At 37.5% G+C, this 13191-nt stretch overlaps 2 protein-coding genes across 9 annotated transcripts; one reads left to right on the top strand and one right to left on the bottom strand.

Annotated features, from left to right (window-relative positions):
• Window positions 1-62: 62 nt before the first annotated feature.
• On the bottom strand, window positions 63-7235 carry prd1 (pleckstrin homology domain-containing protein pruning defect 1). 2 transcript variants are annotated; one of them, XM_033482527.2, is made up of 9 exons: window positions 6997-7235; window positions 5647-5842; window positions 5350-5537; window positions 4679-4873; window positions 2900-4603; window positions 2601-2825; window positions 1943-2524; window positions 1730-1849; window positions 63-1649 (listed from the first exon to the last, which is right to left on the bottom strand). In XM_033482527.2, the coding sequence occupies exons 1-9, from the start codon at window positions 7084-7086 to the stop codon at window positions 1533-1535; spliced, it is 3417 nt and encodes a 1138-aa protein (XP_033338418.1). In that variant the 5' UTR covers window positions 7087-7235; the 3' UTR covers window positions 63-1532. The 2 variants fall into 2 exon arrangements, with proteins under 2 accessions (XP_033338418.1, XP_033338420.1); XM_033482529.2 differs by lacking the exon at window positions 6997-7235 and adding an exon at window positions 6362-6563.
• LOC117227368 (poly(ADP-ribose) glycohydrolase) lies at window positions 6687-13097 on the top strand. Of its 7 annotated transcripts, none has more exons than XM_033482531.2 (11): window positions 6687-6827; window positions 9813-9925; window positions 10010-10170; window positions 10252-10368; window positions 10448-10606; window positions 10673-10926; window positions 11001-11101; window positions 11219-11378; window positions 11459-11777; window positions 11849-12083; window positions 12165-13097. In XM_033482531.2, exons 2-11 carry the CDS (start codon window positions 9826-9828, stop codon window positions 12890-12892), a joined length of 2334 nt encoding a protein of 777 aa, XP_033338422.2. In that variant the 5' UTR covers window positions 6687-6827; window positions 9813-9825; the 3' UTR covers window positions 12893-13097. The 7 variants fall into 7 exon arrangements, with proteins under 7 accessions (XP_033338422.2, XP_033338428.2, XP_033338425.2 ...); XM_033482534.2 differs by lacking the exon at window positions 6687-6827 and adding an exon at window positions 7441-8332; XM_076521906.1 differs by lacking the exon at window positions 6687-6827 and adding an exon at window positions 8374-8823.
• Window positions 13098-13191: the final 94 nt, after the last annotated feature.

Raw genomic sequence — 13191 nt, 5'->3', positions numbered from 1 at the left:
GTAATAAGAAATAGAATTCATCGACATGTTATTATAAAATAGGTAAGAAAAAGGCAATCTCCTTTATTCTGTCGACTAGTCATAATTTTATTTTTATTCGTTTTGTTGCAACTTTGAAGGTCGAGTACGGCGGTGTCAACGTTGTGCAAAAATTCCACGACCACAATATTTAAGACATAGGTATGCTTACACATAGCACGTAGAAAGTATAACATTTGAATTTAATTTTTTAACGCTTCAAGAACTAATACAGTAAACTAATTATGCTTCTCACAATTTTTCCTATTTTCATCGTGTAATATTCCATGTTAGAATTACATAAATTAGAGAGAGTCTTTTGTTAATTTAACGTTTCATCGTTCAAATGCTTCATCGCAATAATACACGATTACACGAAACGATGCATACAGTGTTACAGTTTTATTCACAGTGATTTACAAACTATGTACTACATCGAATCGTGTAGTTCTAGTAACGCAAAGTACGACCTTACAAAAAGAAGCATACGAATCCATTTGAAAAACACAAATTAATTCACACATTGAACGAAATCTCTTTGGTGCATAGAATTGCATGTATTTCTTTCGGTTGGAAAACGTTTAAATCGATTTTGAGGAAAACGAAAAATTTCATTTTCTAAAATGAAACTATCTTGCGCTAACAATTCTCGATACACTTACTTCGACAATATTTTCAATTTCAACGGTATACAAAGAAATAAAGTATAGAATCATCGATATTTTACATAGCAACTTATTCAATAAAAGCACCTTAAGGTTGATATGATGTAAAATAATTACATCTCGCGATTATATGATTTCGTATCTGTACAATTGAAAACAAACTAATATATGTATGCTGTATAGCTATAGATTATTCTAACTAAGGCTCAAAACTTTCAAGCGACAGATCACGAGCGCATAGAAAGTGAAAGGGATTAAAAATAATATTGGAAAGCTACGTCATAATAATTACTATTCTCGTCGTTATCGATATTACTATAAGGAATGTTAACTATACGTCATACAATTATTTCGAAAGCAATTTATAGAATATTTTGTTCTTGTCCAAGCTGCTCTACACCTTACTGCCATTTCGTTAACATTTGTTTCTTTAGAATAAATCACTTGATATCAATAGTGCATATTCAGATACGAATTAGTTCTTACAATAAATTTAATCCTGCATCAAAGATAGAATATCAAGGTGATTTACGTTATTAAAAAGATATTGCACCCTTTTATTAAATTAGCACATCGATATTATATATCGTTAAATATCCTGTAGTCGTATGATTTCGCGCGTTCACCACTCCTTGGAGGAACATGATCATCGATCTCAAGAGTAGTTAAACATTTTATACGTCGACGCTTAGTTAATTACTTCAGCCGTTGCTATCCGTTTCATCGTATTATTATGTACTGATATTTACTTACCTGGAGCGCCAACATTTATGTTTCATCTGTTTCTATTACTGTACGAGTATACGACGATGCCATAAACTATTGTCTATCGATACACCTTAACAATATTTATTCGCTCTCCGAAGACAGTAAATGTCGCCATGCAAGCTGCAACTCTTTACCAGCGTCCGAGCAACGTCTATGAAGCTTGTCTTCCGGTGGAAGTGTTGCCATAGGAAATTCACCCTGAAACATATATAGTTTAACCAATTCAGAGCAACTGCGATATCGTATAGCACACTACGATCTATAAAATTACAACATACCAGACTCGCATCGGCCCACAGTGTCTCTAAAATTTTCCTGAAAGTGCACAATTCTGCGTTGTTTGTGAAGTATATCACCCAATCGCCGCTGCTCTCATGAACTTCTCGGCACGAGAACTCCTATATAAAGAATATTTACATCAGAATCTAAATAAATATCACAAATTTGCCCCCCCCCCCCACACACACACACACACACATACACCTACATACCAGTATGCACCAGGATTGTTGCGTTACAGGTACTCTGAAGGCCGTCAGATCTTCGACAGAGGCACAGGAAAGTGTTTGTCCACGTTGTTTACCAGAAAATACTTCTTTCATGGTAACCAAGTGCTTGGTGGTCGTGATCAGACTACACGGCAGCGGTTCCCTTTTCTCGGATGCGTCGAACAATCCCGAAGCACTTTGAACGAAACTTTGCAACCATTCGGAAGCGACGTACTCATCCGGGGCGGCGAATTGGAAGGCTTTATTCGGCTTCAAAAGAATTTCGAAGGTGTGCGGTCGATGTGAATTGGGAATTCTCCTGCACCCTTGACAGAGACCGCCCTTCAATGGAATTGCTCGTATTGGAAGCCGTAGATTCGCGTCCGTGAACATGTAAACAACGCCGCCTTTCAAGACAAAGTAGCCAGCTTCCCAGGGATTTGTCGGTGCATTAGGATGAAGTTGTTGATAAGTGTGCGGTCTGTACATGAGGTCACCCTCTTTGGTCGGTCCGCAGGGTGTACTGGGAGGCGACATGTACTCATCCTCCATATAAATTAGATTGTAATGTTCAATCTTCTCGTCCTAAAATATTCAATTGTGCATTTAAAAAATGGACCACAGTTAATAACGAACTACATCTATTTTAAATTTCACGCACTGGGTGTACAGCAGTGTCACTGAGTATTGACTGTCTCAAGGTATGCATGTCCTCGTAACTCAATTCTTTCACCGCCGGAAGTCGAGGCTTCGTCGGAGACCTCCTCATCGCCATTTCCAAGTAGGCGATCAAATCCGATGTGGTTTGAGAACTCCCAGTAGAGAATAGATACTGCATCTCATAATCCGCATTGGATAACAATATCGTTTGTGCATTTGGTCCAATCTGGAAAGTCATTTGTCTATTTTAGAAAAAAAAAGAAAAATTACCAACGAACAGTACAACTTAAGCGAACTTACGATAATTACGTCTAACTCATTATAAGGAATAACGAATTGATTGCTGTAAGTGTTATCTGGCTTCGTGCCGGTTAAATACAAGGTTTTGTCGGTCAGTAAAGCGATCATCGGTTTACTGTCGTCATTCGTCATGTACGAGCTCCGAACCTTGTACACCTTGTACAGCTCTTCCGTTTTGTCCCTATAGATGTACTTCTTGAAGAGCTCTCGCATCTTCAAGCTGACTTTTTCACCGCTGACCTCTTGCTTCTCCGCGGTCACGTTCTCCTGTATTTCTCGGTCGAGATTATCGTTGAAGTCCTTGAAAGAATCGTAACTAGTCTTTACACCTTTGACGTACAGCGGATTCGTCTTCGGGGACTTCTTATTCCTCTTGATCTCGAACTTCCTCTCCGTGATGGACTTCAGGAATCTGTTCAGCAACGAGGTTTTCGAGGGCGCCTGTCTCAGAGGCGGCGGCGCCAATTTATTACTACTTTCTCCGGTTAATATCGAGGTCATGTTACGTTTTTTCAACGGCGAAGCTAAGTGTCTGCTATTCCTACGCTCTTCTAAATCGGACATGGCGATGCTATCTACACTGGTCCAGTCGCTGGAACCGGGTTGCTTCTTTGAATTCGAAGAATAAGGCATTTGAACCTTTGCCGGAGGATCTTCAACTATGTTCCCATAGGCTTTCTCCACTATGTATGCCTCTTGCGCTTCGTTGTCCTCCAATTCGATCTCCATTTTCGGTAGCAATGATTTTCCTGGGTCTTCTTGACCTTCTGGCACGCCCCGCTCCGAAATTGATAAACCGCAAGCGCATTTACAATGGCTCTGGCATAACGATTCCGCGCACGTCTTTGGCGTCGCCTTCTTTTCGCTGTCGCTGTCGAAAACACTCGACGACGAGGAGTAGGAGTAATAATCGGAGTGTGCGTTTCTGGTGCTCGCAGTTTTCTGAACGTAAGGTGAATCACCGTGAGCACACCAACTGTACCTTCCCTTCTGGGCAGTCTTCTTCTGAACCGAGTTAGGCGTCAAGAAACTCATGGAGAAGTCAGCATAGTTCTCGTCGTCATCCAGTTTCATGGTCTTCAAGATATCCTCATGAAAGCTAACGCGCTTTTTACTTTCCCCACGTTTCTTCTTGCGTTGTCTGCGCTGCACCAGAGCTTCCGAGCTAGAAGACGATAAGATGCTGGCATCCGTCATGTTGATCGTATTCAAAATACCATAAGGCGCTTCCATGTTCTCGCAATCGGAGATGGTCATGCTAAGCTCCAATAGATTTGTGTCATTATTGATCACGTACGAATTCCGTGAATCAACGTTCCGTTTAAAGCTGTAACTACCGTCGCTATAGTATGTGCTTCTCTTGTTTAACTCTTTCACACCATTATCGAGTTTGTTATTTACTTTATCTAGCTTGGATTCGTCCAGGCTCTTGCTATAAAAACTATAATCTTTCAAAGTTTCCAAGCTGGAACAATTAAGCTCATTGTCATCGAGTTTCCTAGTTAAGTTCTGATTCGCTATGTCGCTTTTCGTCACCGTCGCTGGTTGAAACTTAGAGACCATCCCGGGCGACTGCGTTGGCGTTTTCCCATCCTCACTGGAATCACTGGAACTGAAGTTTTTATTGTCCTCCATGCAACCATTCATAGTTGCTTTGTACCTGTTATTTCTGTACTTTGGGATCTCTTCCAAATTAAAGTCTTCCTGAAAACGTAAATAAATATGATCATTTGTAACAAACATATCTCAACATTTTGTGGATGAATTTGAGAAATTGACCTCTTTGTAGCTGCTAGCATCGGTCTCGTTCGCGAGATCCATGTCGCTATCAAAAGCGACCCCACTATCGCCAGGAGAAGCTAAGCTTGAAGATACACTGGACGATCTAAGATGTAATGATAAGATGGTTCCGGAAGGGATCACACTCATAGGCCTCTGGGGCATGTAGTTGCAAGTGTCTAGGAATGTTACATCCTAAATAGAAAGCAATTGCTAAGTTAGAATGGAAATACTTAATGAAAAGTATAAAACATAAACGATTTGATCTCACTGAAGCAAATATATAGAGATCAAGAACTTTCCATGAACAAATAAAGAAGGTGATATAAGATGAATAAATGAAAAATAGGTGTACACGAGCGATAACTTATTGCTCCTTAAATTCATATAAACAGATTGAACTGAACATGCAATGTTTGCTAAGTGGCAGACGTTATTTATTATTGAGATAATTGTAACCAGGGGGTGATACCGCTATCAACACAAAGGAAATAAAGTAAGAAAAAAGTCTACAAAAACAAACAAACAGAATGCTGACGGCCACACGTCGATATCGTCATCTAGCTTTCAGCAATATGATTAAACATTTGAGATGCGATAAAAGAAAAGAAATTGAATAATAAACAAGGTTTAAATTGTGAAATTTTGTAACATAGGTTTGTGTTACATACCAATTGCAATGTGAAGGATACATTCTCTAGACCTGCAAGAAGATTAACTAGCTGGTTGGTCTTATCAGCATCCCGAACAAGTGCATGTGGGAAGTACTGCTTTTTCAATGTTTTCGTATCTCGTAACAAACAGGCTAAGTAACTTTCAAAGCTGCCTTCGCTAAGTGTGTGGTAAAGCCATGCTCGACCTATAAAAACCCCATAACTTTTACCAATCGATTCAGAAGTATATCGAAGGAATATGCTAGTAGAGCATGCTTGAACAAATTTCCTACTTCTTCTGCAGATTATGCAAACCTTTGCCAATGGAAGTTAATACACCTTGGAGAGCGTGTATTACAACAACAGTGTCTTGATGGCTAAGTTCACGAGCAGTTCCCCAATATCCATGCCGTTCTATACGTAGTCCATGACGCAGGGCTCGATCTAGCCAATAGACCAACCAAGAATCTCCATCCAAAACTACCGTTCTATATATACTCTGGGCATATACCTATTTAAGACAAAGAAATCATTTTTAATTATTATTATAAGAGTTCTTTAATGTTTTAAGATATTAAAAACTCTATTCTATGTTCTTCATAGATTCCTGAGTGCCATGGTATTAAACACGGTCTTACCAAAAAGCACCCAAAACTTTCTCATTCTTTGGTCAGACCATTCAAGAACAATATCTTCATTTCAAAGCCAAAGTAACATCGGACTACTTGCAGTTCCTATCTACCGCTATCTTTCTCAAATAAGCATCCATGACACTACTAGTCAGATGACCCGAGAGTAGTACTTGTTGTTGCATGGGAACAGCTGTTTAACCTTATGTATCTCTTTTGCAGACCTAACAGCTAACTAAGCCCTAAGGACCTATCATAAATACTTTATAGGCTGAATAGCACTCCCACTTCAAATACACGGGCACCAAAAATACGATTTCCATACGAATTTGCAGAAAACAATACAAACAAATAATATGCCGCGAAAACGATTATCGCACTCGATGAGATAGCAATAATACCGTCGATGATTGATCACAGTTGCGAAAAAAAGTGCAGCGGTCGTGAAATGTCATGACACGGATTCATCGATCTGCATGGATCCCGGAGAGCAGAATTCGAGACGGTTGTGTGACAGGTGCAGAAACGGATAAGTAGAGAGAGAGAGAGAGAGAGAGAGAGATGCACGGATGCATCGTAGCAGAAAACCGCGACGCAGATCACCACGGAGAACCAGAAATCGAGATGACGTTAGGAGCACATGTAGTACACCCCGCTTTCAAAAACACAAGAAAGACAATAAAACGCGTCGAGCTGTGTTGCACTACCACACGAAGGCGCTCGTGTTCGTGTGTGTCCGTGCAGCTTCGATTTCAGCTGTTCCGTCATGGTTAAGTGTTTTGTGAAACTCGTTCCATATTTTTTCTTTTGTTTCCGGAATCTATAACAAGGAGAAATGGAAAGCAGAATTTTGTTCGAGGCAGAACGGTGAGTCACGCTTGACGAGAAATTTTTGGGTGGGCATTGCCGAGATCGTTCGATTTAGGCTGTAGCTTTAAATCCGTAGATGCATACAGTCGCGTGCGATGTACATACATATATAGATAACGTATGGCCTTGATACGTCGTCCTATGCCTCGAGCAGACGGCCACTTACCAATTTGACAGCTTTCGTCAGTTCCTGCAGTATTCTTCCCTTGGACAGTACCTTGTCGGTACAAAGGTCCATGTCTTCCGGACTCGGCATCGCAATCTCTCTAATCTTACATGGTTCTTATCGCACGATAATACGAATCTCCAGAGGAAATCTCGCGAAATGTCCGAAGACAGGGGAAAAGACCGAATACCAAATTGTACCGAATCGCGGCTCCGTCACAACGTCGTCGGTGGAGTCGCACTCAGTCGCACTGGCACATTCGCCGGGTGGACTCATTGATTTTAGTTACGCGCAGGCGGCGCGCCAATATCAAACTCCCCTTTTTTAAACGGTCTCCCCCTTTCTGTCGCTATTATTCGCTCGACACGCTTGTCGCCCTCTCATTAAGTGGACACTGCCTTCCTTTCCTATCCCGATAAGGAAACCGTTAAACAAACAAGCTTTTCTACCGCCGAATTACGAACCACTAACAGCGCTTCATTTTTCTTACGAGATACTTATATCAATTCATTTTAATTTGTGAAAAGACATTGGCGAGTGTTCAAAGAAGTACAAGATTTTCAGATGTAATCCTTGAAAATCCTATCAATCGCTGCATTTGTTTATTCATAGAATAATAGATTGAAAGGAAGTTGTAAAAGTTCGGCTTCATTGTGCACGCGATCGATTCGTTTAAGTGAATCGTACAATGCGATACTATTTCATTTCTTAGCCTTATTTAAATTTGCAAGCGTTACACACGATCCTGATACTGTAGAGAAAAATGAGAATGTATGTGATTTTGTTCTTTCTTTTGTCATTACTGTCAACGATGCAGCATGACGACAATATATTTCCGGTTCGACATGCATATATGTATACGCAACTATTATGCGATGCGGCTATTTACGCAACGTGAAGAAAGTTTTACGAAATAGACATCTGATTGAATAATACGCGTTCACTTTAAAGGGAGATTAATTTCCTACGTACTATGAGATTTCATTTATACTGAGCTCATGAAATGAAGTTTTTATTCCGACATACGTCACTACGTTACCAATCGAAGAAATTATAAATCCCATGCAATTGCAAAACATTTAATCTTTTTTAATGATTCAATCACGAACGATGTAATTCAGAGAACTTTATAACTTTAAACTTTCATATATAAAATATTATACATAACTTTAAGTATTGATTATATTAGCGAAAAGTGAAATCATTCTGTTGTTGTAACTTACCTACCATACTATGTATACGGTGGTATCCAACAAAGTGGCAGATAACTGCAGTGATTTATTGGGAGAAACGGAATAAAACAATTTTAATGGATCAATCCAATCTGTCATGAAAGGTCAGAAGTGCGTAGTTATCATTTATGTATTTATCGTTGCGTGAAAAGTACGAGGAACCGTATAATGTGTTATACGTATGTATAATAACCTTTCGCCTTAGTCTTCTGCTGTCAAATTATATTATTTTTACATTCGGCTCTCGTATTTATGATTTTTATGCGAGTCTAAATTTAAAGTATTCAATATTTCATTGGTTCTCATTTGAAAGATGAGGCTTTAACGTTCATATGATACAAACATTGACTTATCTCGAAGGCACCTGTTAATCTTATCTCAGAATTTTAAACAAGACATGCAGGCCTGCGAGGTGAGAAATAATGTCATAGATAGACGAAAACGACAATAGATCTAACAACTCATGAATTTTTGTGGTCAAAAATTAACTGCATTACCGACATAGAAATTGAACATTGATTCGAATTAGCGCATCCTATTCTCGTGGATAACAATCGATTCAAAATTGATTTTCTGAAGCAGTATTGGAACAGAAGTACGTAAGTGTAAATATGAATGAATATATCTTGTCTATGTTATAGAATTATGATTTGCCTACACTAAAACTTTAGACTGTTATTGCAAAGTTATATTTTAGCGGGCACGTGTAGTCACATGCGCACAAATTAAACAAAGTATACATTACATTACATAGACTCGTGCGCGTAATACGCGATCAAAAATTTTTAGTCCGCCATTGGCAACCATTGACTTTGAAGCTTGAAGGTTTATGGAGGTCCGAGACAGAGTCCGAGATCCCCACACCTAAAGCAAAGACCATTGCATTTCCTTTTTGTTCTTCTCTTTTTTACTCTGTTTTCCCTTTCCTTCTGTCTTCATACTATTTAAAATGCTATATGATTTATATTGGCTTTTAAAGACATTAAGGAGCGAAAATATTCTTGATACATAGATATTTTATTCTAGTTTATCTATAATATGCTAATACTGAATTTCTGGAATACTCATTTCCCCACTTTGTAATTTATTTACATTGTTACGACTGTACTTTGAGGAATACTTTTCCCCTAATGATTATTTCTCTTAAACAGACTTGTTCTTTAACAGACCTAACATTACTGTACATGTTTCATGCAATTTCAATTCTTACGGAATGTCATGCAAGATTCTATAGACGCGAATAATATGAAAATATGAAGTGTAAATATAGTATTTTTTTTCGTTACATTACTTAATTATTATTTTCTTTTATCGCAAACTTGAAATTTTGTGTGTGTATAGTAACCTTAAATTTTCCACAAGAAAATTTAATATCATCGATAATTGTGACAGTAAACAATTCGTGTAGTTTGTTTGTTACCCTGACTGATAATATATTTTCAAGACGTATTATGCATTTTATTTATATATTTTTATTTTTGTACGTAAAAAAATATATATTTTTTTAACTTTGATACTTCATTATTTATAACTCTATTGCTAGTATTCGTAAACATAATTATATGTCACTCATAATATTTACAGTTGAACCACTATAATGTCAGAACCTGGACTGTCAGTCGAGGAAGAACTATTTTTATCAGATATTTTTGATGAAGTAAATAATGTTACAAGTAATCATGACGTTTCTAATAATTGTAAGAGATTCACATATATAATAATCGCATGTACACATATATTTTTTTTCAATTTACTATTTAATCATGTTTTACTTCATGAAGCAAGTTCGATGTCTATCGATGATGATGAACCAGAATCTTCAGATGACAGACCAGACTGGAAAGGTGTGAGCATGGATGAGATTTATAGAGGTTTAGGCGTATACGGTTGTAAGGAGCTCCCATCCATTTCGCTTTCTTCATCTCATACAGTATTAATATCGGTAAGATTTGAATAAGAGAGATTTAAGTGAAAAGTTTTTTTTATTATATCTAGATTGTAATTAGACAACTTTATAAAACAGTTACCATTGTCTGCACATGGAGCGCCAAAACCTTATCCTTCTCACCAAGTGGATAAATGGTGTCAGGATTTCGTAAGAATGCCACATTCAAAATATAATTTATATCCAGTAGAGCAGGTATACACTAATAAATACCATTGCATATTATTTATAATATTACAGGTGATATAATGTCTGTCTTAATATTTTATCGTAGGATGGAACCCGACGTTGCCGTAACAGATGGGAATTAATCCAAGAATCTCTACTTCAAAGTTTTGTGTCGTCACAGCAATTGGAAACAGCAATACTTTCTTACAATCATACATATGCAGAACGTTGGAATTTTGCAGCATTGCATCATTTTTTTTCAGAGGTAGCAATTTAATCTATTCTATTTCTATTTTAAGGATATTTATTACATACTATTTTTTCTTTATAGACTGTCGATGAGGATGAAATGAACATTTTCTTTGATGTTTTAATGCCAAAGATGGTTCAATTAGCTCTGCATCTTCCTGTTTTGGTAACAGGAGCTGTGCCCCTCTTAAAACGTCATACCAATGCAACAATTACTCTTAGTCAATTACAAATAGCCTGCCTACTGGCTAATGCATTTTTTTGTACATTCCCGAGACGAAATTCAACGAGTCCGCAGTCTGAATATGGCACATATCCATATATTAATTTTAATAGGTACCTATTTTATCATTAATAAATCATCCATATGTAGTTACACGGATTTCACTTTAAAGTATACGTTTATTTAGGTTGTTTTCGGCATGTAGAAGGGACAAGTGGAACAGATGCGCATCAGTAATGGAAAAACTGAAATGCATATTTCACTATTTTAGGAGAGTAACAGCAAAAGGTGAGTGCATTTTGTATTTTCCTTCCAGCTAAATTTCGACAATTAATATTAGTCTAATTTGATTACAATGGAAAATAGAATTTGAACTTTACCATAATACATATTGTCATGGTACAGCTCCAGAAGGTGTGGTAACAATACAACGGCGGTATATTCCAAAATCAGATTGTCCAAAATGGGACGAACAAGTAGAGAAGTTGCCACCGTTACACGTTACAAGCAAAGGAACGATAGAAATGGAAGGAGCTGGTCTCTTGCAAGTGGACTTTGCTAACAAGTATTCCTCGTTTCCATAATTAATGATATGTTGAATAAGTCGTTTTAATACATGATATCTAAAGAAATTGAAATCCTCAGATACGTAGGTGGCGGTGTACTTGGCTTTGGATGCGTACAAGAGGAAATACGATTTGTAATTTGTCCAGAATTACTAATAACTATGCTTGTTACGGAAGAATTAGACGACACTGAAGCCTTAGTTGTTTGCGGCATTGAAAGATATAGTAAATATGATGGCTATAGTAACACCTTTAAATGGACGGGAGATTTCGTCGATGAAACACCCGTGGATAGTTGTAAAAGGCGATTAACATCTGTTGTTGCCATTGACGCTCTTCATTTCAAGCAAGCTTCGTCGCAATTCAGTATAGGCAATATAAGAAGAGAACTTAATAAGGTTGCAAATGCGCTGATTAATTGTAGTTACAACAATAGTCGTATTATATATAGTAATATCAATTTGTATAGGCGTACGCGGGATTCGTCGGATGTGAAAGTAAAAGAACTAATTTGCCGGCAATAGCAACCGGCAATTGGGGATGCGGTGCTTACCGAGGGAACCCAAAGTTGAAAGTACTGTTGCAGCTTATAGCTGCAGCAGTAGCAGGTCGGTCCGTGGTCTATTTCACTTTTGGTGATACAAGTTTGCGAGACGACATAGCCGAGATGTATTCACACTTGACAAAGCAGGAGGCAAATATAGGTACATTAACTCGAATTCCATAAAAATCTTAAAATATTTTACGTTTATAGACGAAATTAAATTTTTATGATATTCTTCCAGCTCACATATTTAGTTTACTGTTACAATATCAAGAGTTTGCCACAGTTCGTCGCATGGATTTTTATAAATTTTTATATAGCGGAGGTAAAACGAGACCCCTGACACATTACTTGAATAAATCTTTGCAGGCCAATAAAAATTCTACTGTAAAAGAACTTATTTTCAAAAGAAGCAAAAGTGTTAGTATAGACGATAGAAAATGTTTTCGTTCGGACTTTAAGGGTCCAGAAACAGAGGAGGAAAGAATACAGAGATGGTTGACGGATTGCGAAGAAGGTACAAGTAAGAGGAAAACGAACACCATAATTGAGGAAAACGCACAAGGCACGGATGGAGCAGAAGAAGAACTAAGTCAAGATAGCGATAGTATAGGGAAGAAGGAAGAACATATTCAAGATAAGACTAGTACCGAGAAAAAGAGGAAACCGTCTTTATTAAAAATGTTAGAAGATACAGTACACTCTAGAACGATTCCCGTTCAGAAACGAATGTCAGCTCTTGAGTTTTTTGATTCACAGGAATTTATTTCTCATCAAACGAGCGATGATTGCGGTCCGTTAACAAAAGTTGATAGCAAACCGATGGTGAAATCGTCTAGAACGCATAGCACAAGCGAATCTGCTCACCCTTCAACTGAAACTTGTACAGCAATACCCAATAAACGAGATTCGCTGTGCAAAAAATCGGGACAGCGGAAAATTTCTGATTTCTTCCAACGAACGTCTTGAAAATTATAAAACAGTGTAGGCAAAGCACATTAATTGAACATTTGTTCATAAAACATTCTTTGCACACGACAATGTTGTGCTGAAGAAAAATGAACGAACTAATTGTAAATAATTATTTCATTTCGCGAAATCTGGATTACAAAAGTGTTGAAATTATAAATGCGAATGTATGGAAAAATAAACTACAGTATTCTCATTTAGATAACATTTAGAATATTTTATTAACAACGTATATAGTTTAAGCAACAGGTAACTTATAATCATTTCCTCTATTTTTGAGAATCAAATCATACTAATTG

The sequence above is a fragment of the Megalopta genalis genome, chromosome 5 (assembly GCF_051020955.1).
Source record: "Megalopta genalis isolate 19385.01 chromosome 5, iyMegGena1_principal, whole genome shotgun sequence".
Taxonomy (NCBI): Eukaryota; Metazoa; Arthropoda; class Insecta; order Hymenoptera; family Halictidae; genus Megalopta; species Megalopta genalis.
Note: the sequence above shows the minus strand (reverse complement) of the source record. Positions and strands in the feature narration are given on the sequence as shown.